At 48.6% G+C, this 27,953-nt stretch overlaps 1 protein-coding gene across 1 annotated transcript in view; it reads left to right on the forward strand.

Annotated features, from left to right (window-relative positions):
* Window positions 1-27,953, forward strand: part of LOC118379892 (exocyst complex component 4-like) — a 117,241-nt gene that overhangs the window by 71,108 nt on the left and 18,180 nt on the right. Inside the window, 2 exon segments of the mRNA XM_052517225.1 lie at window positions 2,319-2,464; window positions 12,288-12,376. Coding sequence (XP_052373185.1) covers window positions 2,319-2,464; window positions 12,288-12,376 — 235 coding nt within the window.

Consider the following 27,953-nt stretch of genomic DNA (forward strand, 5'->3'; position numbering starts at 1 on the left):
GGTAGGTGTGTGTGTTGTCAGGGGAGGGGCGGGTAGGTGTGTGTGTCTGTGTAGTGGGTCGGCATGTGTGTTGTCAGATACCTACCCAGGTGTGTGTGTTGTCAGGGGAGGGGCTGGGTAGGTGTGTTGTCAGGGGAGGGGTGGGTAGGTGTGTGTGTTGTCAGGGGAGGTGTGTGTGGGTGGGTAGGTGTGTGTGTTGTCAGGGGAGGGGTTGGGTAGGTGTCTGTGTAGTGGGTCGGCGTGTGTGTGGTCAGGGGAGGGGCTGGGTAGGTGTGTGTGTCTGTGTAGTGGGTAGGTGTATGTGTTGTCAGGGGAGGGGCTGGGTAGGTGTGTGTGTTGTCAGGGGAGGGGCTGGGTAGGTGTGTGTTGTCAGGGGAGGGGCTGGGTAGGTGTGTGTGTCTGTGTAGTGGGTAGGTGTGTGTGTTGTCAGGGGAGGGGCTGGGTAGGTGTGTGTGTTGTCAGGGGAGGGGCTGGGTAGGTATGTGTTGTCAGGGGAGGGGCTGGGTAGGTGTGTGTGTTGTCAGGGGAGGGGCTGGGTAGTGTGTGTGTGTGTGTTGTCAAGGGAGGGGCTGGGTAGGTATGTGTGTTGTCAGGGGAGGGGCTGGGTAGGTGTGTGTGTTGTCAGGGGAGGGGCTGGGTAGGTGTGTGTGTTGTCAGGGAGGGGGCTGGGTAGGTGTGTGTGTTGTCAGGGGAGGGGCTGGGTAGGTGTGTGTGTTGTCAGGGGAGGGGCTGGGTAGGTATGTGTGTTGTCAGGGGAGGGGCTGGGTAGGTGTGTGTGTTGTCAGGGGAGGGGCTGGGTAGGTGTGTGTGTTGTCAGGGGAGGGGCTGGGTAGGTGTCTGTGTAGTGGGTGTGTGTGTTGTCAGGGGAGGGGCTGGGTAGGTGTGTGTGTCTGTGTAGTGGGTCGGTGTGTGTGTTGTCAGGGGAGGGGCTGGGTAGGTGTGTGTGTCTGTGTAGTGGGTCGGCGTGTGTGTTGTCAGATACCTACCCAGGTGTGTGTGTTGTCAGGGGAGGGGCTGGGTAGGTGTGTGTGTTGTCAGATACCTACCCAGGTGTGTGTGTTGTCAGGGGAGGGGCTGGGTAGGTGTGTGTGTTGTCAGATACCTACCCAGGTGTGTGTGTTGTCAGGGGAGGGGCTGGGTAGGTGTGTGTGTTGTCAGATACCTACCCAGGTGTGTGTGTTGTCAGGGGAGGGGCTGGGTAGGTGTGTGTGTTGTCAGGGGAGGGGCTGGGTAGGTGTGTGTTGTCAGGGGAGGGGCTGGGTAGGTGTGTGTGTTGTCAGGGGATACCTACCCAGGTGTGTGTGTTGTCAGGGGAGGGGCTGGGTAGGTGTGTGTGTTGTCAGATACCTACCCAGGTGTGTGTGTTGTCAGGGGAGGGGCTGGGTAGGTGTGTGTGTTGTCAGATACCTACCCAGGTGTGTGTGTTGTCAGGGGAGGGGCTGGGTAGGTGTGTGTGTTGTCCATGTCAGGGGAGGGGCTGGGTAGCTGTGTGTGTGCTGAAGTCTTCCCTCCGTGGTGACGGGGGTCTTTTCTCCAGCAGTAATGACATCATTAGAGGGCGACTGTGTTTCCATCTGCTCCACCATTACTCTCGCCCCACTTTGGGCCGCCCCGCCACGACGTGGGTCAGAATTAGAACGACACGGGCTAAATGGCCCTGCTAAATGATGAAGCCATTAGGAATGGGAGGCTAATTTAGAACATATGTAGTCCTGGAGAGAGAGAGAAAGAGATGGGGAGATACTGGGAGAAGACAACCAGGAAAGTTAACTTCCTTACCCGACATCTTCAATATCTGTCAGTCTGGGGTTGCTGTTAGATCTGTATAAGGTATTTATGAGCGTTGATGAGACAAGGATGTAGTGGGTTTTAAATATGCAGACGGACTAAGAAATGGGGGATGTGATATTTTGATGACTCCCCGGAACTCTTTCGTGGATTGTTGTATTAACCTCGATGACATAATCAGTTAGAGATCGTTGTTCTGCTGACAACATAATTCCTTATGTTCAATGTATTATATGACATAATGCTATTACACACATGGACTGACATTAGAATAGGTACATTAGTTGTGTGGTGTGTTCTTGGGAGGATGGTAGATTAGACCAGATTGTCACCATTCACAGTGATGGCTGTTGCTCTATACTCCACTCCTTTGGATGAATCCTAACTTGAAAAACATAGAACTTCAGCCCTCTGTCAGAGAGTTGTCATTGATGACATGTAATATATATTGTTTTACTTAACTTAGTGGAATGCATTTGTTGGAAGTACACAAGCCTTTGCTAAATGACTGAAATGTCAATGTTCTGTAGGTTCTGTTGATGGACTACCTGGATGTGAAGAACACTAAAAGTGCTGCCGAGCCTTCTGCCCAGCTCACCTACGCCAGCACCGGCAGCGAGTTCGCAGCCTTCTTCGCCAAGAAGAAACCCCAACGTGCCAAGCAGTCCCTCTTCAAGTAAGACACCGACAGGCTAAAACACTTGAGCATTGAGGGACAGTTTTACCAGACCTAGATTAAGCCTCCTTCTGTACTATAAAACATGCTTGACTTGATGGACAATGTCCTTTGAAAGTGCTTTTTATTCAAGAAAAAGGGGAAATGTCCCCTACACCTCAGAACCCTAACAGAACCAAGTTACTGTACAGTAGGGATGTCTATAGTATTAGTGTGCTGATTCAGTCTGTTGCAGTGTCTAACTGGAACCATTTCAAAACCATGCAACTTTACACATGGAGCATACAGACTTAGCCAAAGCCATTTTACATTATGTACCCCAACCACAAGGCAGACCTGTAGTAGTATCTCCAGGTCTTAACTGCTGACTTCTGTAGTGTGAGCACTGTGTCTCTGAGTAGGAGTGACAGTAGTCTAGTCCCTGGTCGGTGTGGCTAAGCCGTGACAATGTCCATAGGAGTTGGCAAGACAGCAGAAACAAACCTGGCTAGAGTGATGACACAAACACATCTGGGACCAGGCTAGAGTGACGTTACAAACACATCTGGGACCAGGCTAGAGAGACAGCACAAACACATCTGGGACCAGGCTAGAGAGACAGCACAAACACATCTGGGACCAGGCTAGAGTGACGTTAAAAACACATCTGGGACCAGGCTAGAGTGACGTTACAAACACATCTGGGACCAGGCTAGAGTGACGTTACAAACACATCTGGGACCAGGCTAGAGTGACGTTACAAACACATCTGGGACCAGGCTAGAGTGTGTTACAAACACATCTGGGACCAGGCTAGAGTGACGTTACAAACACATCTGGGACCAGGCTAGGTGACGTTACAAACACATCTGGGACCAGGCTAGAGAGACAGCACAAACACATCTGGGACCAGGCTAGAGAGTTGCACAAACACATCTGGGACCAGGCTGTGACGTTACAAACACATCTGGGACCAGGCTAGAGTGACGTTACAAACACATCTGGGACCAGGCTAGAGTGACGTTACAAACACATCTGGGACCAGGCTAGAGAGACAGCACAAACACATCTGGGACCAGGCTAGAGTGACGTTACAAACACATCTGGGACCAGGCTAGAGTGACAGCACAAACACATCTGGGACCAGGCTAGAGTGACGTTACAAACACATCTGGGACCAGGCTAGAGTGACATTACAAACACATCTGGGACCAGGCTAGAGTGACGTTACAAACACATCTGGGACCAGGCTAGAGAGACAGCACAAACACATCTGGGACCAGGCTAGAGTGACGTTACAAACACATCTGGGACCAGGCTAGAGAGACAGCACAAACACATCTGGGACCAGGCTAGAGTGACGTTACAAACACATCTGGGACCAGGCTAGAGAGACGGCACAAACACATCTGGGACCAGGCTAGAGAGACATTACAAACACATCTGGGACCAGGCTAGAGAGACAGCACAAACACATCTGGGACCAGGCTAGAGAGACGGCACAAACACATCTGGGACCAGGCTGAGTGACGTTACAAACACATCTGGGACCAGGCTAGAGAGACAGCACAAACACATCTGGGACCAGGCTAGAGTGACGTTACAAACACATCTGGGACCAGGCTAGAGTGACGTTACAAACACATCTGGGATCAGGCTAGAGTGACGTTACAAACACATCTGGGACCAGGCTAGAGTGACGTTACAAACACATCTGGGACCAGGCTAGAGTGACGTTACAAACACATCTGGGACCAGGCTAGAGAGACGTTACAAACACATCTGGGACCAGGCTAGAGAGACAGCACAAACACATCTGGGACCAGGCTAGAGTGACATTACAAACACATCTGGGACCAGGCTAGAGTAGACGTTACAAACACATCTGGGACCAGGCTAGAGAGACGTTACAAACACATCTGGGACCAGGCTAGAGAGACAGCACAAACACATCTGGGACCAGGCTAGAGAGACGTTACAAACACATCTGGGACCAGGCTAGAGAGACAGCACAAACACATCTGGGACCAGGCTAGAGTGACGGCACAAACACATCTGGGACCAGGCTAGAGAGACGTTACAAACACATCTGGGACCAGGCTAGAGTCAATTTCTGTAGGTTCTGTTGCGGCACAAACACATCTGGGACCAGGCTAGAGTGACAGCACAAACACATCTGGGACCAGGCTAGAGAGACGGCACAAACACATCTGGGACCAGGCTAGAGTGACAGCACAAACACATCTGGGACCAGGCTAGAGAGACGGCACAAACACATCTGGGACCAGGCTAGAGAGACAGCACAAACACATCTGGGACCAGGCTAGAGTGACGGCAGAAACACATCTGGGACCAGGCTAGAGAGACGTTACAAACACATCTGGGACCAGGCTAGAGAGACAGCACAAACACATCTGGGACCAGGCTAGAGTGACGTTACAAACACATCTGGGACCAGGCTAGAGTACGGCACAAACACATCTGGGACCAGGCTAGGAGTGACGGCACAAACACATCTGGGACCAGGCTAGAGTGACGTTACAAACACATCTGGGACCAGGCTAGAGTGACAATGCACAAACACATCCGGGACCAGGCTAGAGAGACAGCACAAACACATCCGGGACCAGGCTAGAGAGACAGCACAAACACATCTGGGACCAGGCTAGAGTGACGTTACAAACACATCTGGGACCAGGCTAGAGTGACAGCACAAACACATCTGGGACCAGGCTAGAGAGACAGCACAAACACATCTGGGACCAGGCTTGAGTGACGGCACAAACACATCTGGGACCAGGCTAGAGAGACGGCACAAACACATCTGGGACCAGGCTTGAGTGACGGCACAAACACATCTGGGACCAGGCTAGAGAGACAGCACAAACACATCTGGGACCAGGCTAGAGTGACGTTACAAACACATCTGGGACCAGGCTAGAGAGACAGCACAAACACATCTGGGACCAGGCTAGGTGACGTTACAAACACATCTGGGACCAGGCTAGAGTGACGTTACAAACACATCTGGGACCAGGCTAGAGTGACGTTACAAACACATCTGGGACCAGGCTAGAGTGACGTTACAAACACATCTGGGACCAGGCTAGAGTGACAGCCCAAACAGACCGGGGACCAGGCTAGAGAGACAGCCCAAACAGACCGGTGACCAGGCTAGAGTGACGTTACAAACACATCTGGGACCAGGCTAGAGTGACGTTACAAACACATCTGGGACCAGGCTAGAGTGACGGCACAAACAGACCGGTGACCAGGCTAGAGTGACAGCCCAAACACACCGGTGACCAGGCTAGAGTGACGTTACAAACACATCTGGGACCAGGCACAGCACAAACACATCTGGGACCAGGCTAGAGTGACGTTACAAACACATCTGGGACCAGGCTAGAGTGACGTTACAAACACATCTGGGACCAGGCTAGAGTTACAAACACATCTGGGACCAGGCTAGAGAGACAGCACAAACACATCTGGGACCAGGCTAGAGTGACGTTACAAACACATCTGGGACCAGGCTAGAGAGACAGCACAAACACATCTGGGACCAGGCTAGAGTGACGTTACAAACACATCTGGGACCAGGCTAGAGAGACGGCAAACACATCTGGGACCAGGCTAGAGTGACATTACAAACACATCTAGGACCAGGCTAGAGAGACGGCACAAACACATCTGGGATCAGGCTAGAGTGACATTACAAACACATCTGGGACCAGGCTAGAGTGACGTTACAAACACATCTGGGACCAGGCTAGAGTGACAGCACAAACACATCTGGGACCAGGCTAGAGTGACGTTACAAACACATCTGGGACCAGGCTAGAGTGACGTTACAAACACATCTGGGACCAGGCTAGAGTGACGTTACAAACACATCTGGGACCAGGCTAGAGTGACGTTACAAACACATCTGGGACCAGGCTAGAGTGACGTTACAAACACATCTGGGACCAGGCTAGAGTGACGTTACAAACACATCTGGGACCAGGCTAGAGAGACAGCACAAACACATCTGGGACCAGGCTAGAGTGACATTACAAACACATCTGGGACCAGGCTAGAGTGACGTTACAAACACATCTGGGACCAGGCTAGAGTGACGTTACAAACACATCTGGGACCAGGCTAGAGAGACAGCACAAACACATCTGGGACCAGGCTAGAGAGACGTTACAAACACATCTGGGACCAGGCTAGAGAGACGGCACAAACACATCTGGGACCAGGCTAGAGAGACGGCACAAACACATCTGGGACCAGGCTAGAGAGACGTTACAAACACATCTGGGACCAGGCTAGACGGCACAAACACATCTACAAACACATCTGGGACCAGGCTAGAGAGACGGCACAAACACATCTGGGACCAGGCTAGAGTGACAGCACAAACACATCTGGGACCAGGCTAGAGAGACGGCACAAACACATCTGGGACCAGGCTAGAGAGACAGCACAAACACATCTGGGACCAGGCTAGAGTGACGGCAGAAACACATCTGGGACCAGGCTAGAGAGACGTTACAAACACATCTGGGACCAGGCTAGAGAGACGGCACAAACACATCTGGGACCAGGCTAGAGTGACGTTACAAACACATCTGGGACCAGGCTAGAGTGACGTTACAAACACATCTGGGACCAGGCTAGAGTGACGCACAAACACATCTGGGACCACAGTGACGTTACAAACATCTGGGACCAGGCTAGAGTGACGGCACAAACACATCTGGGACCAGGCTAGAGAGACAGCACAAACACATCTGGGACCAGGCTAGAGAGACAGCACAAACACATCTGGGACCAGGCTAGAGTGACGTTACAAACACATCTGGGACCAGGCTAGAGTGACAGCACAAACACATCTGGGACCAGGCTAGAGAGACAGCACAAACACATCTGGGACCAGGCTTAGAGTGACGGCACAAACACATCTGGGACCAGGCTAGAGAGACAGCACAAACACATCTGGGACCAGGCTAGAGTGACATTACAAACACATCTGGGACCAGGCTAGAGAGACAGCACAAACACATCTGGGACCAGGCTAGAGTGACGTTACAAACACATCTGGGACCAGGCTAGAGAGACAGCACAAACACATCTGGGACCAGGCTAGAGTGACGTTACAAACACATCTGGGACCAGGCTAGAGTGACGTTACAAACACATCTGGGACCAGGCTAGAGTGACGTTACAAACACATCTGGGACCAGGCTAGAGTGACGTTACAAACACATCTGGGACCAGGCTAGAGAGACAGCACAAACACATCTGGGACCAGGCTAGAGAGACAGCACAAACACATCTGGGACCAGGCTAGAGTGACGTTACAAACACATCTGGGACCAGGCTAGAGTGACGTTACAAACACATCTGGGACCAGGCTAGAGTGACGTTACAAACACATCTGGGACCAGGCTAGAGAGACAGCACAAACACATCTGGGACCAGGCTAGAGTGACGTTACAAACACATCTGGGACCAGGCTAGAGAGACAGCACAAACACATCTGGGACCAGGCTAGAGTGACGTTACAAACACATCTGGGACCAGGCTAGAGTGACGTTACAAACACATCTGGGACCAGGCTAGAGTGACGTTACAAACACATCTGGGACCAGGCTAGAGAGACAGCACAAACACATCTGGGACCAGGCTAGAGTGACGTTACAAACACATCTGGGACCAGGCTAGAGAGACAGCACAAACACATCTGGGACCAGGCTAGAGTGACGTTACAAACACATCTGGGACCAGGCTAGAGAGACAGCACAAACACATCTGGGACCAGGCTAGAGAGACAGCACAAACACATCTGGGACCAGGCTAGAGAGACAGCACAAACACATCTGGGACCAGGCTAGAGAGACAGCACAAACACATCTGGGACCAGGCTAGAGTGACGTTACAAACACATCTGGGACCAGGCTAGAGTGACGTTACAAACACATCTGGGACCAGGCTAGAGTGACGTTACAAACACATCTGGGACCAGGCTAGAGTGACGTTACAAACACATCTGGGACCAGGCTAGAGTGACGTTACAAACACATCTGGGACCAGGCTAGAGTGACGTTACAAACACATCTGGGACCAGGCTAGAGTGACGTTACAAACACATCTGGGACCAGGCTAGAGTGACGTTACAAACACATCTGGGACCAGGCTAGAGAGACAGCACAAACACATCTGGGACCAGGCTAGAGTGACGTTACAAACACATCTGGGACCAGGCTAGAGTGACGTTACAAACACATCTGGGACCAGGCTAGAGAGACGGCACAAACACATCTGGGACCAGGCTAGAGTGACGGCACAAACACATCTGGGACCAGGCTAGAGAGACGTTACAAACACATCTGGGACCAGGCTAGAGAGACGGCACAAACACATCTGGGACCAGGCTAGAGTGACGTTACAAACACATCTGGGACCAGGCTAGAGAGACGTTACAAACACATCTGGGACCAGGCTAGAGAGACGTTACAAACACATCTGGGACCAGGCTAGAGTGACAGCACAAACACATCTGGGACCAGGCTAGAGAGACGGCACAAACACATCTGGGACCAGGCTAGAGTGACAGCACAAACACATCTGGGACCAGGCTAGAGAGACGGCACAAACACATCTGGGACCAGGCTAGAGAGACAGCACAAACACATCTGGGACCAGGCTAGAGTGACGGCACAAACACATCTGGGACCAGGCTAGAGTGACGTTACAAACACATCAGGGACCAGGCTAGAGAGACGGCACAAACACATCTGGGACCAGGCTAGAGTGAGGGCACAAACACATCTGGGACCAGGCTAGAGTGACGTTACAAACACATCTGGGACCAGGCTAGAGTGACGTTACAAACACATCTGGGACCAGGCTAGAGTGACGTTACAAACACATCTGGGACCAGGCTAGAGTGACGTTACAAACACATCTGGGACCAGGCTAGAGGGACAGCACAAACACATCTGGGACCAGGCTAGAGAGACAGCACAAACACATCTGGGACCAGGCTAGAGTGACGTTACAAACACATCTGGGACCAGGCTAGAGTGACAGCACAAACACATCTGGGACCAGGCTAGAGAGACAGCACAAACACATCTGGGACCAGGCTAGAGAGACGTTACAAACACATCTGGGACCAGGCTAGAGAGACAGCACAAACACATCTGGGACCAGGCTAGAGTGACGGCACAAACACATCTGGGACCAGGCTAGAGAGACAGCACAAACACATCTGGGACCAGGCTAGAGTGACGTTACAAACACATCTGGGACCAGGCTAGAGAGACAGCACAAACACATCTGGGACCAGGCTAGAGTGACGTTACAAACACATCTGGGACCAGGCTAGAGAGACAGCACAAACACATCTGGGACCAGGCTAGAGTGACGTTACAAACACATCTGGGACCAGGCTAGAGGGCACAAACACATCTGGGACCAGGCTAGAGTGACGTTACAAACACATCTGGGACCAGGCTAGAGTGACATTACAAACACATCTGGGACCAGGCTAGAGAGACAGCACAAACACATCTGGGACCAGGCTAGAGAGACGTTACAAACACATCTGGGACCAGGCTAGAGAGACGTTACAAACACATCTGGGACCAGGCTAGAGTGACAGCACAAACACATCTGGGACCAGGCTAGAGAGACAGCACAAACACATCTGGGACCAGGCTAGAGTGACGGCACAAACACATCTGGGACCAGGCTAGAGAGACAGCACAAACACATCTGGGACCAGGCTAGAGTGACGGCACAAACACATCTGGGACCAGGCTAGAGTGACGGCACAAACACATCTGGGACCAGGCTAGAGAGACAGCACAAACACATCTGGGACCAGGCTAGAGTGACGTTACAAACACATCTGGGACCAGGCTAGAGAGACAGCACAAACACATCTGGGACCAGGCTAGAGTGACGTTACAAACACATCTGGGACCAGGCTAGAGAGACAGCCCAAACAGACCGGTGACCAGGCTAGAGTGACGTTACAAACACATCTGGGACCAGGCTAGAGTGACGGTACAAACACATCTGGGACCAGGCTAGAGTGACGGCACAAACAGACCGGTGACCAGGCTAGAGTGACAGCCCAAACAGACCGGTGACCAGGCTAGAGTGACGTTACAAACACATCTGGGACCAGGCTAGAGTGACGGCACAAACAGACCGGTGACCAGGCTAGAGTGACAGCCCAAACAGACCGGGGACCAGGCTAGAGAGACGTTACAAACACATCTGGGACCAGGCTAGAGAGACAGCACAAACACATCTGGGACCAGGCTAGAGTGACGTTACAAACACATCTGGGACCAGGCTAGAGTGACGTTACAAACACATCTGGGACCAGGCTAGAGTGACATTACAAACACATCTGGGACCAGGCTAGAGTGACGTTACAAACACATCTGGGACCAGGCTAGAGAGACGGCACAAACACATCTGGGACCAGGCTAGAGAGACGGCACAAACACATCTGGGACCAGGCTAGAGTGACGGCACAAACACATCTGGGACCAGGCTAGAGTGACGTTACAAACACATCTGGGACCAGGCTAGAGAGACGGCACAAACACATCTGGGACCAGGCTAGAGAGACAGCACAAACACATCTGGGACCAGGCTAGAGTGACGTTACAAACACATCTGGGACCAGGCTAGAGTGACAGCACAAACACATCTGGGACCAGGCTAGAGAGACGGCACAAACACATCTGGGACCAGGCTAGAGTGACATTACAAACACATCTGGGACCAGGCTAGAGTGACGTTACAAACACATCTGGGACCAGGCTAGAGAGACGGCACAAACACATCTGGGACCAGGCTAGAGTGACGTTACAAACACATCTGGGACCAGGCTAGAGAGACGGCACAAACACATCTGGGACCAGGCTAGAGAGACAGCACAAACACATCTGGGACCAGGCTAGAGTGACGTTACAAACACATCTGGGACCAGGCTAGAGTGACGTTACAAACACATCTGGGACCAGGCTAGAGTGACATTACAAACACATCTGGGACCAGGCTAGAGTGACGTTACAAACACATCTGGGACCAGGCTAGAGAGACGGCACAAACACATCTGGGACCAGGCTAGAGGGGCACAAACACATCTGGGACCAGGCTAGAGAGACGGCACAAACACATCTGGGACCAGGCTAGAGTGACGTTACAAACACATCTGGGACCAGGCTAGAGAGACGGCACAAACACATCTGGGACCAGGCTAGAGAGACAGCACAAACACATCTGGGACCAGGCTAGAGTGACGTTACAAACACATCTGGGACCAGGCTAGAGAGACTGGCACAAACACATCTGGGACCAGGCTAGAGTGACGTTACAAACACATCTGGGACCAGGCTAGAGAGACAGCACAAACACATCTGGGACCAGGCTAGAGGATGGCACAAACACATCTGGGACCAGGCTAGAGGACGGCACAAACACATCTGGGACCAGGCTAGAGAGACGGCACAAACACATCTGGGACCAGGCTAGAGAGACGGCACAAACACATCTGGGACCAGGCTAGAGTGACGGCACAAACACATCTGGGACCAGGCTAGAGTGACGTTACAAACACATCTGGGACCAGGCTAGAGGACGTTACAAACACATCTGGGACCAGGCTAGAGGATGGCACAAACACATCTGGGACCAGGCTAGAGTGACGTTACAAACACATCTGGGACCAGGCTAGAGGACGTTACAAACACATCTGGGACCAGGCTAGAGAGACAGCACAAACACATCTGGGACCAGGCTAGAGTGAATGTGTGTTTCTCTCTTCCAGGTTTGAGTCGTCGTCTCACGCCATCAGCATGAGTGCCTACCTGAGGGAACAGCGGAGAGAGCTGTACAGCAAGAGTGGAGAACTACAAGGTAAGGGAGGGTGGGAGGGAGGGGTGTGGAGAGGTACAGAGCTGGGATGGAGTAGAACAAGGGAGGGAGGGGTGTGGAGAGGTACAGAGCTGGGATGGAGTAGAACAAGGGAGGGAGGGGTGTGGAGAGGTACAGAGCTGGGATGGAGTAGAACAAGGGAGGGAGGGGTGTGGAGAGGTACAGAGCTGGGATGGAGTAGAACAAGGGAGGGAGGGGTGTGGAGAGGTACAGAGCTGGGATGGAGTAGAACAAGGGAGGGAGGGGTGTGGAGAGGTACAGAGCTGGGATGGAGTAGAACAAGGGAGGAGGAGTGTGGAGAGGTACAGAGCTGGGATGGAGTAGAACAAGGGAGGGAGGGGTGTGGAGAGGTACAGAGCTGGGATGGAGTAGAACAAGGGAGGGAGGGGTGTGGAGAGGTACAGAGCTGGGATGGAGTAGAACAAGGGAGGGAGGAGTGTGGAGAGGTACAGAGCTGGGATGGAGTAGAACAAGGGAGGGAGGAGTGTGGAGAGGTACAGAGCTGGGATGGAGTAGAACAAGGGAGGGAGGGGTGTGGAGAGGTACAGAGCTGGGATGGAGTAGAACAAGGGAGGGAGGGGTGTGGAGAGGTACAGAGCTGGGATGGAGTAGAACAAGGGAGGGAGGGGTGTGGAGAGGTACAGAGCTGGGATGGAGTAGAACAAGGGAGGGAGGGGTGTGGAGAGGTACAGAGCTGGGATGGAGTAGAACAAGGGAGGAGGGGTGTGGAGAGGTACAGAGCTGGGATGGAGTAGAACAAGGGAGGGAGGGGTGTGGAGAGGTACAGAGCTGGGATGGAGTAGAACAAGGGAGGGAGGGGTGTGGAGAGGTACAGAGCTGGGATGGAGTAGAACAAGGGAGGGAGGGGTGTGGAGAGGTACAGAGCTGGGATGGAGTAGAACAAGGGAGGGAGGGTGTGGAGAGGTACAGAGCTGGGATGGAGTAGAACAAGGGAGGGAGGAGTGTGGAGAGGTACAGAGCTGGGATGGAGTAGAACAAGGGAGGGAGGGGTGTGGAGAGGTACAGAGCTGGGATGGAGTAGAACAAGGGAGGGAGGAGTGTGGAGAGGTACAGAGCTGGGATGGAGTAGAACAAGGGAGGGAGGGGTGTGGAGAGGTACAGAGCTGGGATGGAGTAGAACAAGGGAGGGAGGAGTGTGGAGAGGTACAGAGCTGAGATGGAGTAGAACAAGGGAGGGAGGAGTGTGGAGAGGTACAGAGCTGGGATGGAGTAGAACAAGGGAGGGAGGGGTGTGGAGAGGTACAGAGCTGGATGGAGTAGAACAAGGGAGGGAGGGGTGTGGAGAGGTACAGAGCTGGGATGGAGTAGAACAAGGGAGGGAGGAGTGTGGAGAGGTACAGAGCTGAGATGGAGTAGAACAAGGGAGGGAGGAGTGTGGAGAGGTACAGAGCTGGGATGGAGTAGAACAAGGGAGGGAGGAGTGTGGAGAGGTACAGAGCTGGGATGGAGTAGAACAAGGGAGGGAGGAGTGTGGAGAGGTACAGAGCTGGGATGGAGTAGAACAAGGGAGGGAGGAGTGTGGAGAGGTACAGAGCTGGGATGGAGTAGAACAAGGGAGGGAGGAGTGTGGAGAGGTACAGAGCTGGGATGGAGTAGAACAAGGGAGGAGGAGTGTGGAGAGGTACAGAGCTGGGATGGAGTAGAACAAGGGAGGGAGGGGTGTGGAGAGGTACAGAGCTGGGATGGAGTAGAACAAGGGAGGGAGGAGTGTGGAGAGGTACAGAGCTGGGATGGAGTATAACAAGGGAGGTGCCAAAACTTGAGGTGTTGCACCTCAAGCTCAACACTATAATAGAGTCCTGCACTCGCCAGGTACACACACGCGCACACAGACACACACGCACAGACAGACAGCGAGGGGGAGATTGGAGAGTGAGTCCCTGGAGAGTCTCACTGTTCCACAGCTTTTCCTCTGTCTCTCATTTCTCTCCTCTTGCTCCCTCGCTCTGCGATGACCTTGTGGTTTCAATCAGCGGCGCCTGACAGCACTGTTTGCCTGCTTGTTTCCTCGTTTTTTTCAAACCCCGTTCCTCCGAGACATTGCCTGTGTGTAAAATGGAAGTGAGAGGCATGGTGGAAGAGAGACAGAGGTCGTCGAAAGGAGGAGGGGTTCCGAGATAGAATTATTTTCAAATCCTGCATAATCGGTCGTATGTCACAATTTCCATGATTGCATTTCGAGCAAACTTTAAGGTGAGTCACAGCAATGCTAAGTGTCACCTGTTTAGCATTGAACAGGTGAAACATCTCAACGACCCTCCCTTGCAGGCCTCGAGGTATGATTTCATTTTTGATAGGAAACGCCAGTCAACGCTAACCTGGCATACAGGCTCCATACACAAAATGATCGCCCTGTTCGAAAAGTCCAGATTAACATTTGCTTTAAAAAAATGTGTTCCAAATAGCCTCCAACTTTTGTCCTTACCCCTCGGTAGCTCAGATGTGAAAAAGATAATAAAACAATATTTGGGCCGGTGGTTGAATGCCTGGCAGCGTTAAACGAAGATGAGATTTCTCTGCCTTTCATTTCTGCTGTCACAATGCTAAGCTCGGGTTCTTAGCTCGGGCAGACTGCTAAGGACCTGAATGGCAGAGAGAGATTCAAGGAATCAAATGATTTAGAAAAGTTAAATCAATCGACTTGGATGAAGGGAGGGGGTGTTAAAAGTCATTGTTATCATCACACCACTGTATGTAGAAGCCATTCAGTGATTTCTGAAGGAATACATTATAATGATAAAAACATGTAGATAAAGCTGCCCGTTCCATGATCTCGCCATCACGGTTGACAACTCCATTGTGTCCTCCTCCCAGAGCGCTAAGAACCTTGGCGTGATCCTGGACAACACCCTGTCGTTCTCAACTAACATCAAGGCGGTGGCCCGTTCCTGTAGGTTCATGCTCTACAACATCCGCAGAGTACGACCCTGCCTCACACAGGAAGCGGCGCAGGTCCTAATCCAGGCACTTGTCATCTCCCGTCTGGATTACTGCAACTCGCTGTTGGCTGGGCTCCCTGCCTGTGCCATTAAACCCCTACAACTCATCCAGAACGCCGCAGCCCGTCTGGTGTTCAACCTTCCCAAGTTCTCTCACGTCACCCCGCTCCTCCGCTCTCTCCACTGGCTTCCAGTTGAAGCTCGCATCCGCTACAAGACCATGGTGCTTGGCTACGGAGCTGTGAGGGGAACGGCACCTCAGTACCTCCAGGCTCTGATCAGGCCCTACACCCAAACAAGGGCACTGCGTTCATCCACCTCTGGCCTGCTCGCCTCCCTACCACTGAGGAAGTACAGAACAAACTCCCTCACGACGCCAGGACAGCGGAGTCAATCACCACCTTCCGGAGACACCTGAAACCCCACCTCTTTAAGGAATACCTAGGATAGGATAAAGTAATCCTTCTCACCCCCCCTAAAAGATTTAGATGCACTATTGTAAAGTGGCTGTTCCACTGGATGTCATAAGGTGAATGCACCAATTTGTAAGTCGCTCTGGATAAGAGCGTCTGCAAAATTACTTAAATGTAAATGTAAATGTAAAGCTGACTGTAGAACACAGATTGAGAGATGTTGCGTTAGCCTGGCCAAGGGATTGTCCAACACTTAAAGAGAGCAGTATTTTCTCTACTAGACATAAGATCTCACCTCGATACACAGTAATCCATTCACACTGTCAACCATTACCAGTACACTTTCTCTATTGGCTGATGCCAGTTTGATAGTGCAGCTGGCTCAGTTGGTTGGAGTGTGATGTTAAGAGATCCAATAATCAAATCTAACCAAATCTACACAGTTTATTAGGCACACCACCCCGTTCACGAAAATGGTTAGCTCCTACAGACATGTGGCCGTGGATTGCCAAAGTTGAAGTCGGAAGTTTACATGCACTTACACGGTACCCAAACCGGCTGTGTGCGTGCGCCATCGTGCGCCATCGTGTGCCATCGTGCATAAATGTATTTTGTCCCCCCACACCAAACACGATCACGACATGCAGGTTAAAATATCAAAACAAACTCTGAACCAATTATATTAATATGGGGACTGGTCGAAAAGCATTAAACATTTATGGCAATTTAGCTCACTAGCTTGCACTTGCTAGCTAATTTGTCCTATTTAGCTAGCTTGCTGTTGCTAGCTAAATATTTCACTTATAATTCACTGTATCACAATTCTAGTGGGTCAGTAGTATACATACACTAAGTTGACTGTACCTTTAAACAGCTTGGATAATTCCAGAAAATGATGTCATGGCCTTAGAAGCTTCTGATAGGCATCATTTGAGTCAGTTGGAGGTGTTCCTGTGGATGAAGTTCAAGGCCTACCTTCAAACTCAGTGCCTCTTTGCTTGACATCATGGGAAAATCAAAAGAAATTAGCCAAGACCTCAGAAAATAGTCTGGTTCATCCTTGGGAGCAATTTCCAAACACCCCAAGGGACCACATTCATCTGTACAAACAATAGTACGCAAGTATAAACACCATGGGACCACGCAGCTGTCATAGCGCTCAGGAAGGAGACAAATTCTGTCTCCAAGAGATTAACGTAATTTGGTGCGAAAAGTGCAACTAAATCCCAGAACAACAGCAAAAGACCTTGTGAAGATGCTGGAGGAAATGGGTACAAAATTATCTATATCCACAGTGAAACGAGTTCTATATCGACATAACCTGACAGGCCGCTCAGCAAGGAAGAAGCCACTGCTAGACTACGGTTTGCAACTGCACATGGGGACAAAGATCGTACTTTATGGAGAAATGTCCTCTGGTCTGATGAAACAAAAATATAACCTTTTGGCCATAATGACCATCGTTATGTTTGGAGGAAAAAGGGGAAGGCTTGCAAGCGGAAGAACACCATCCCAACCCTGAAGCACGGGGGTGGCAGCATCATGTTGAGTGGGTGCTTTGCTGCAGGAGGAACTGGTGCACTTCACAAAATAGATGGCTTCATTAGGGAGGAAAATTATGTGGATATATTGAAGCAACATCTCAAGACATCAATCAGGAAGTTAAAGCTTGGTCGCAAATGGATCTTCCAAATGGACAATGACCCCAAGCATGCTTCCAAAGTTGTGGCAAAATGGCTTAAGGACAACAAAGTCAAGATATTGGATTGGCCATTACAAAGCCCTGACCTCAATCCTATAGAAGATTTGTGGGCAGAACTGAAAAAGTGTGTGCGGGCAAGGAGGCCTACAAACCTGACTCAGTTACACCAGCTCTGTCAGGAGGAATGGGCCAAAATTCACCCAACTTATTGTGGGAAGCTTGTGGAAGGCTACCCGAAACGTTTGACCCAAGTTAACAATTTTCTCAATTTTCAAGTTAAAAAATTCTCTCTACTGATATTCTGACATTTCACATTCTTAAAATAAAGTGGTGATCCTAACTGACCTAAAACAGGGATTTTTACTAGAATTAAATGTCAGGAATTGTGAAAAACTGAGTTTAAATGTATTTGGCTAAGGTGTATGTAAACGTCCGACTTCAACTGTATATAAAGCAGGCAGACCGGCATCGAGGCATTCAGTTACTGTATGATTGACGTTAGAATTGGCAAACCGGGTGACCTAAGCGACTTACAGCGTGGTATGATCGTCGATGCGGCCGGCATCCTGGACTTTTCACACACGACAGTGTCTAGGGTTTACTGAGAGTGGTGCTACAAACAAACACACATCTAGTCTCAGTCCTGTGGGCAAAAACAGTTCATTGATGAGAGGTGGAAGGAGAATGGCAAGATTGGCACAAGCTAACAAGCAGGCCACAAACAAGCAAATAACGACAATACAAAAGGGGTGTGCAGAAAAGAATCTTGTCGGTCCTTGTCACTGATGGGCTATTTGCAGCAGACGACCACACCAGGTTCCACTCCTATCAGTGAACAGCAAGAAGAAGCGGCTCCAGTGGGCACGCGATCACCAACACTGGACAATTGAGGAGTGGAAAAACATTGCCTGGTCCGATGAGTCCTGTTGCGTCATGCTGATGGCAGAGTCAGGATTTGGCGTAAGCAGCATGAGTCCATCGCCACATCCTGCCTCGTGTCAACGGTGCAAGCTGGTTGCGTTGGTGTAATGGGATGGGGAATGTTTTCCTGGTACACATTAGGTCACTTGATTCCGACTGAGCAACGTTTCCATGCCCCGAAGAATGCAGGCTGTTCTGGAGGCAAAGCGAAGTCAGACCCGGTACTAGATGGGTGTACCTAATAAACTGGCCACCGAATATAAATATATTTGAATATAATTTAATTAAAGGGCACTGTGTTTTCCATGAATAATAAGGGCTTTACTACTCTGCAGTGACAGGAGTGTAGTACTACTCACTGTGTTTCCCATGATAAATAAGGGCTGTACTACTCTGCAGTGACAGGAGTGTAGTACTACTAGCTGTGTTTCCCATGATAAATAAGGGCTGTACTCCTCTGCAGTGACAGGAGTGTAGTACTACTAGCTGTGTTTCCCATGATAAATAAGGGCTGTACTCCTCTGCAGTGACAGGAGTGTAGTACTACTAGCTGTGTTTCCCATGATAAATAAGGGCTGTACTCTGCAGTGACAGGAGTGTAGTACCACTAGCTGTGTTTCCCATGATAAATAAGGGCTGTACTCCTCTGCAGTGACAGGAGTGTAGTACTACTAGCTGTGTTTCCCATGATAAATAAGGGCTGTACTCCTCTGCAGTGACAGGAGTGTAGTACTACTAGCTGTGTTTCCCATGATAAATAAGGGCTGTACTACTCTGCAGTGACAGGAGTGTAGTACTACTAGCTGTGTTTCCCATGATAAATAAGGGCTGTACTCCTCTGCAGTGACAGGGGTGTAGTACTACTAGCTGTGTTTCCCATGATAAATAAGGGCTGTACTCCTCTGCAGTGACAGGAGTGTAGTACTACTAGCTGTGTTTCCCATGATAAATAAGGGCTGTACTACTCTGCAGTGACAGGAGTGTAGTACTACTAGCTGTGTTTCCCATGATAAATAAGGGCTGTACTCCTCTGCAGTGACAGGAGTGTAGTACTACTAGCTGTGTTTCCCATGATAAATAAGGGCTGTACTCCTCTGCAGTGACAGGAGTGTAGTACTACTAGCTGTGGATGGTCAACTGTTTGTTCTTTGTCTCTTTACCTGAGGGAGATGGCACATTCTGTTACATATATCCTTAACAAACAGTATCTCTCAGGGGTGTTCGTGCGCGTGTGTGTGAAGGGGCCCTTCCGTCTCCCTCATTACAAACACACGCCCAGAGCTTAGGAAGCTTAATTACATCGGCTCTCCAATGAAGCACACCGCATATGCTTCCATTAATCCACAGCTTCATCTAAAGGCTTCATTATAGCTATATATGGACCCACAGCTGGGTGGGTGTGGGTTTGTATCAATGGGTATCGGTGTCTCCCTTTGTGTGAGAGACAGGGGGAAGGCAGGAGACATGTCCCTGTATGTTTCATTTTCCCTCTAGCTAGCTCTTTGAACAGAGAGGCGCTCTCTTTCTGGTCTAGAATCATAATATAGAGAGGCGCTCTCTTTCTAGTCTAGAATCATAATATAGAGAGGCTCTCTCTTTCTGGTTTAGAATCATAATACAGAGAGGCTCTCTCTTTCTAGTCTAGAATCATAATATAGAGAGGCTCTGTCTTTCTGGTCTAGAAACATAATATAGAGAGGCTCTCTTTCTGGTCTAGAATCATAATATAGAGAGGCTCTCTCTTTCTGGTCTAGAATCATAATATAGAGAGGCTCTCTCTTTCTGGTCTAGAATCATAATATAGAGAGGCGCTCTCTTTCTGGTCTAGAATCATAATATAGAGAGGCTCTCTTTCTAGTCTAGAATCATAATATAGAGAGGCTCTCTCTTTCTGGTCTAGAATCATAATATAGAGAGGCTCTCTCTTTCTGGTCTAGAATCATAATATAGAGAGGCTCTCTCTTTCTGGTCTAGAATCATAATATAGAGAGGCTCTCTCTTTCTGCTCTAGAATCATAATAGAGAGAGGCGCTCTCTTTCTGGTCTAGAATCATAATATAGAGAGGCTCTCTCTTTCTAGTCTAGAATCATAATAAAGAGAGGCTCTCTCTTTCTGGTCTAGAATCATAATATAGAGAGGCTCTCTCTTTCTGGTCTAGAATCATAATATAGAGAGGCTCTCTCTTTCTGGTCTAGAATCATAATATAGAGAGGCTCTCTCTTTCTGGTCTAGAATCATAATATAGAGAGGCTCTCGCTTTCTGGTCTAGAAACATAATATAGAGAGGCTCTCGCTTTCTGGTCTAGAATCATAATATAGAGAGGCTCTCTCTTTCTGGTCTAGAATCATAATATAGAGAGGCTCTCTCTTTCTGGTCTAGAATCATAATATAGAGAGGCTCTCTCTTTCTGGTCTAGAATCATAATATAGAGAGGCTCTCGCTTTCTGGTCTAGAATCATAATATAGAGAGGCTCTCTCTTTCTATTCTAGAATCATAATACAGAGAGGCTCTCTCTTTCTGGTCTAGAATCATAATATAGAGAGGCTCTCGCTTTCTGGTCTAGAATTATAATATTGAGAGGCTCTCTCTTTCTATTCTAGAATCATAGTACAGAGAGGCTCTCTCTTTCTGGTCTAGAATCATAATATAGAGAGGCTTTCTAGTCTAGAATCGTAATATAGAGTGGCTCTCTCTTTCTGGTCTAGAATCATAATATACAGAGTCTCTCTCTTTCTGGTCTAGAATCATAATATAGAGAGGCTCTCTCTTTCTAGTCTAGAATCATAGTACAGAGACCTTTTCATTCCATCCACTCCCGACTCCATGAATAAATGATGGAAACAGGGAAACCACTTCCAAGGTACAGATTTGTTATCATGGCCCTGAATGCAGGCAATTGCTATTTCCTTTCCTGTTTTTATTTTCTCCTCCAAAGTGCCGGTTGGGAGAGATGCGAGCGGGGTGGTCATCATTGCCATTTCTTAGATATTTCTCAATAACCATGTTTTTTTTGTTAGACTACACCTTTTAGAGTTGTTTTAGTCAGCGCAGCAACAGAACAGAGCTGTATTACCTTACCCCAGGGCAGGCAGTGTTGAAATGACAACTACACCATGATCCAAACACAAAGGTTTGTATATCAGCCTCCGCTCCTGCCCCGTATGACCTCCCCTCCCACCCAGACACGGTCATAATAGACCCGCAACTCTGTTTCCTGCGTTTCTATCCCCCTATCTGCCATATTTCCCTTTTTGAAGGCTTGGCTTGTTGTCAAACAAAAACTTGACTCTCCACAGTAGTCCACCTTGAGTTGAGTTACACAATGAGTTTCTTTCTCCCTTAATTCCTATTGTGTTTGTGTGTGTGTCCTTCTACAGTATGTCTGCCTGCATGTGTGTGTGTATCTGTCTATCTAGAGGAGAAAAGGCAATCTGTGTATTAGTGGTGTTGTTTCTGCGTAATAGCGTGCTACCCTGGGGACGAGGAGTGGGGAGGCGCACAGTGACTGACTGCTCCGAGGGAGCGGGACCCGTGTTTCCCCTCAAACTGATTTGTGCCACACAATGGGGAGGGAGAGAGGTGCAAATGGAAACACTGACTGAAAGAGGGGAAGTAGCGAGGGAGAGTGTGTGTGTGTGGGGGGAGGGTGTTTGCACTAATGCATTTGTGTGTGTGTTACTATGTATGCATGTCTGCCTGTGTGTTTGTATCTGTGTACTGCATAAGCTCCATGCAGCTGCACCGATTGATACACCTGTATGTCTCTTATGTCAGGCCTGTCAGGTCGAGGGGTGAGGAAGAGGGCTGTGACGGACAATGAGGATTAGCCCCGTTCTGACTGTTCTGTAATGGAAGTCCACAGCAAAGAACACCTCTCATTTTAGTCTGATAATATCTCTCCAACAGCTTCTAGAGGACCAATACCTTATAGCTCAATCACACACAGAATTGAAACATTTTGTGAACTTTTAAATACATTTCCTGGTTTTCTAGAAATCTCAGTTGGAGGATTTCCGGAATCAGGAGGGAATAAGCAGGAAATCCAGAATCAGGAGGAAATAAGCAGGAAATCTAGAATCAGGAGGGAATGAGCAGGAAATCCAGAATCAGGAGGGAATGAGCAGGAAATCTAGAATCAGGAGGGAATGAGCAGGAAATCTATAATCAGGAGGGAATGAGCAGGAAATCTATAATCAGGAGGGAATGAAATCTAGAATCAGGAGGGAATGAGCAGGAAATCTAGAATCAGGAGGGAAAATCTAGCAGGAAATCTAGAATCAGGAGGGAAAATCTAGAATCAGGAGGGAATGAAGCAGGAAATCTAGAATCAGGAGGGAATGAGCAGGAAATCTATAATCAGGAGGAATGAGCAGGAAATCTGAGCAGGAAATCTATAATCAGGAGGGAATCAGGATATCTAGAGGAAATGAGCAGGAAATCTAGAATCAGGAGGGAATGAGCATGAAATCTATAATCAGGAGGGAATGAGCAGGAAATCAAAATCTATAATCGAGGGAATGAGCAGGAAATCTAGAATCAGGAGGGAATGAGAAATCTATAATCAGGAAATCTATAATCAGGAGGGAGGGAATAATCAGGAGGGAATGAGCAGAAATCTATAAGAAATCTATCTAGAATCAGGAGGGAATGAGCAGGAAATCTAGAATCAGGAGGGAATAATCAGGAGAATCAGCAGGAAATCTAGAATCAGGAGGGAATGAGCAGGAAATCTAGAATCAGGAGGGGAGGGAATGAGCATGAAATCTAGAATCAGGAGGGAATGAGCAGAAATCTAGAATCAGGAGGGAATGAGCAGGAAATCTAGAATCAGGAATGAGCAGGGAATGAGCATGAAATCTAGAATCAGGAGGGAATGAGCAGGAAATCTAGAATCAGGAGGGAATGAGCATGAAATCTATAATCAGGAGGAAATCTAGAACAGGATAATCAGGAAATCTATAATCAGGGAGGAATGAGCAGGAAATCTAGAATCAGGAGGGAATGAGCAGGAAATCTAGAATCAGGAGGGAATGAGCAGGAAATCTAGAATCAGGAGGGAATGAGCATGAAATCTATAATCAGGAGGGAATGAGCAGGAAATCTAGAATCAGGAGGGAATGAGCATGAAATCTATAATCAGGAGGGAATGAGCAGGAAATCTAGAATCAGGAGGGAATGAGCAGGAAATCTAGAATCAGGAGGGAATGAGCAGGAAATCTATAATCAGGAGGGAATGAGCATGAAATCTATAATCAGGAGGGAATGAGCAGGAAATCTATAATCGGGAGGGAATGAGCAGGAAATCTAGAATCGGGAGGGAATGAGCATGAAATCTAGAATCAGGAGGGAATAAGCAGGAAATCTAGAATCAGGAGGGGAGGAAGAGGAGGAATCTATAATCAGGAGGGAATGAGCAGGAAATCTAGAATCAGGAGGGAATGAGCAGGAAATCTAGAATCAGGAGGGAGAAGGAATCAGGAGGGCAGGAAATCTATAATCAGGAGGGAATGAGCATGAAATCAGGAGGGAATCAGGAGGGAATGAGCAGGAAATCTAGAATCAGGAGGGAATGAGCATGAAATCTAGAATCAGGAGGAGGGAATGAGCAGGAAAATCAGGAAATCTAGAATCAGGAGGGAATGAGCAGGAAATCAGAATCAGGAGGGAATGAGCAGGAAATCTATAATCAGGAGAATGAGCAGGATATCTAGAATCAGGAGGGAATGAGCAGGAAATCTATAATCAGGAGGGAATGAGCAGGAAATCTATAATCAGGAGGGAATGAGCATCAGGAAATCTATAAGTGAATCAGGAATCAGGAGGAATGAGCAGGAAATCTAGAATCAGGAGGGAATGAGAGGGAATGAGCAGGAAATCTAGAATCAGGAAATGAAATCTAGAATCAGGAGGGAAATCTATAATTAGGAGGAGGAGCAGGAATCAGGAGGAAATAAGCAGGAAATCTAGAATCAGGAGGGAATGAGCAGGAAATCAGAATCAGGAGGGAATGAGCAGGAAATCTATAATCAGGAGGGAATGAGCAGGAATCTAGAATCAGGAGGGAATGAGGAAATCTATAATCAGGAGGGAATGAGCAGGAAATCTATAATCAGGAGGGAATGAGCAGGATATCTAGAATCAGGAGGAAAGGATCTAGAATCAGGAGGGAATGAGCAGGAAATCTATAATCAGGAGGAATCTTCTATAGAATCAGGAGGGAATGAGCAGGAAATCTAGAATCAGGAGGGAATGAGCATGAAATCTAGAATCAGGAGGGAATGAGCATGAAATCTATAATCAGGAGGGAATGAGCATGAAATCTATAATCAGGAGGGAATGAGCAGGAAATCTAGAATCAGGAGGGAATGAGCATGAAATCTAGAATCAGGAGGGAATGAGCATGAAATCTAGAATCAGGAGGGAATGAGCATGAAATCTAGAATCAGGAGGGAATGAGCATGAAATCTATAATCAGGAGGGAATGAGCATGAAATCTATAATCAGGAGGGAATGAGCAGGAAATCTAGAATCAGGAGGGAATGAGCAGGAAATCTAGAATCAGGAGGAAATAAGCAGGAAATCTAGAATCAGGAGGGAATGAGCAGGAAATCTATAATCAGGAGGGAATGAGCAGGAAATCTAGAATCAGGAGGGAATGAGCAGGATATCTAGAATCAGGAGGGAATGAGCAGGAAATCCAGAATCAGGAGGGAATAAGGAGGAAATATAGAATCAGGAGGGAATGAGCAGGAAATCTAGAATCAGGAGGGAATGAGCATGAAATCTATAATCAGGAGGGAATGAGCAGGATATCTAGAATCAGGAGGGAATGAGCAGGATATCTAGAATCAGGAGGGAATGAGCAGGAAATCCAGAATCAGGAGGGAAAGAGCAGGAAATCTAGAATCCGGAGGGAATGAGCAGGAAATCTAGAATCCGGAGGGAATGAGCAGGAAATCCAGAAACAGGAGGGGAAAAAGCAGGAAATCCAGAATCAGGAGGGAATGAGCAGGAAATCCAGAATCAGGAGGGAATGAGCAGGAAATCTAGAATCAGGAGGGAATGAGCAGGAAATCTATAATCAGGAGGGAATGAGCAGGATATCTAGAATCAGGAGGGAATGAGCAGGATATCTAGAATCAGGAGGGAATGAGCAGGAAATCCAGAATCAGGAGGGAAAGAGCAGGAGGGAAAAAGCAGGAAATCCAGAATCGGGAGGGAAAAAGCAGGAAATCCAGAATCAGGAGGGAATGAGCAGGAAATCCAGAATCAGGAGGGAATGAGCAGGAAATCTAGAATCTTCCAACCAGGATTTAGGGAAAATACATCCTCTTCATACCCTCATGTTCCCAGATCACAAATGAAAAGGTGATAATCCCCTCAATCTAGCGGTTATCTTTTAATATAAAGATCGTTCCTCTAATCTTTACTCCTCCAGTGCCCTGTGTTCAAGGGGAACCACGCCATTGACTGATTTGAGCGATCGATTCTTGACTTCCGCCGACCTTCCAATTAGGATTTATCATATTCATAAATGGAACCTGAAATGGAATTGAACTTCCCCGGGAGAAAAGTCAATAATTATTAGAGGATTAAAATGAGGGTACATGCTCACCCTCTCTCTCGTTGAGTCTGCTGATCTCTCTCTTTCTCTCGTTAATTCTTCTTTCTCTTCATTTGACCTTACTAAGGCATTGATTGATCCACATGGTCTGAATGTACGATAGTGTGGCTCTGTCCTTTGTGATTGTGTGCCTGACTAATTAGTTCTAGAGCACCGTGCCTGTCAAGTCTGTCTATCAGCAGATGTCTCCTTATAGCTCTAGAGCACCGTGCCTGTCAAGTCTATCAGCTTATGTCTCCTTATAGTTCTAGAGCACCGTGCCTGTCAAGTCTGTCTATCAGCTGATGTCTCCTTATAGTTCTAGAGCACCGTGCCTGTCAAGTCTGTCTATCAGCTGATGTCTCCTTATAGCTCTAGAGCACCGTGCCTGTCAAGTCTGTCTATCAGCAGATGTCTCCTTATAGTTCTAGAGCACCGTGCCTGTCAAGTCTGTCTATCAGCAGATGTCTCCTTATAGTTCTAGAGCACCGTGCCTGTCAAGTCTGTCTATCAGCAGATGTCTCCTATAGTTCTAGAGCACCGTGCCTGTCAGAGTCTGTCTATCAGCAGATGTCTCCTTATAGTTCTAGAGCACCGTGCCTGTCAAGTCTGTCTATCAGCAGATGTCTCCCTATAGTTCTAGAGCACCGTGCCTGTCAAGTCTGTCTATCAGCAGATGTCTCCTAATAGTTCTAGAGCACCGTGCCTGTCAAGTCTGTCTATCAGCAGATGTCTCCTTATAGTTCTAGAGCACCGTGCCTGTCAAGTCTGTCTATCAGCAGATGTCTCCTTATAGCTCTAGAGCACCGTGCCTGTCAAGTCTGTCTATCAGCAGATGTCTCCTTATAGTTCTAGAGCACCGTGCCTGTCAAGTCTGTCTATCAGCAGATGTCTCCTTATAGTTCTAGAGCACCGTGCCTGTCAAGTCTGTCTATCAGCAGATGTCTCCTTATAGTTCTAGAGCACCGTGCCTGTCAAGTCTGTCTATCAGCAGATGTCTCCTTATAGTTCTAGAGCACCGTGCCTGTCAAGTCTGTCTATCAGCAGATGTCTCCCTATAGTTCTAGAGCACCGTGCCTGTCAAGTCTGTCTATCAGCAGATGTCTCCTTATAGTTCTAGAGCACCGTGCCTGTCAAGTCTGTCTATCAGCAGATGTCTCCTTATAGTTCTAGAGCACCGTGCCTGTCAAGTCTGTCTATCAGCAGATGTCTCCTTATAGTTCTAGAGCACCGTGCCTGTCAAGTCTGTCTATCAGCAGATGTCTCCTTATAGTTCTAGAGCACCGTGCCTGTCAAGTCTGTCTATCAGCAGATGTCTCCTTATAGTTCTAGAGCACCGTGCCTGTCAAGTCTGTCTATCAGCAGATGTCTCCTTATAGTTCTAGAGCACCGTGCCTGTCAAGTCTGTCTATCAGCAGATGTCTCCTTATAGTTCTAGAGCACCGTGCCTGTCAAGTCTGTCTATCAGCAGATGTCTCCTTATAGTTCTAGAGCACCGTGCCTGTCAAGTCTGTCTATCAGCAGATGTCTCTTATAGTTCTAGAGCACCGTGCCTGTCAAGTCTGTCTATCAGCAGATGTCTCCTTATAGTTCTAGAGCACCGTGCCTGTCAAGTCTGTCTATCAGCAGATGTCTCCTTATAGTTCTAGAGCACCGTGCCTGTCAAGTCTGTCTATCAGCAGATGTCTCCTTATAGTTCTAGAGCACCGTGCCTGTCAAGTCTGTCTATCAGCAGATGTCTCCTTATAGTTCTAGAGCACCGTGCCTGTCAAGTCTGTCTATCAGCAGATGTCTCCTTATAGTTCTAGAGCACCGTGCCTGTCAAGTCTGTCTCTATCAGCAGATGTCTCCCTATAGTTCTAGAGCACCGTGCCTGTCAAGTCTGTCTATCAGCAGATGTCTCCTTATAGTTCTAGAGCACCGTGCCTGTCAAGTCTGTCTATCAGCAGATGTCTCC

Source organism: Oncorhynchus keta, unplaced genomic scaffold, assembly GCF_023373465.1.
Source record: "Oncorhynchus keta strain PuntledgeMale-10-30-2019 unplaced genomic scaffold, Oket_V2 Un_scaffold_630_pilon_pilon, whole genome shotgun sequence".
NCBI classification, from domain to species: Eukaryota; Metazoa; Chordata; class Actinopteri; order Salmoniformes; family Salmonidae; genus Oncorhynchus; species Oncorhynchus keta.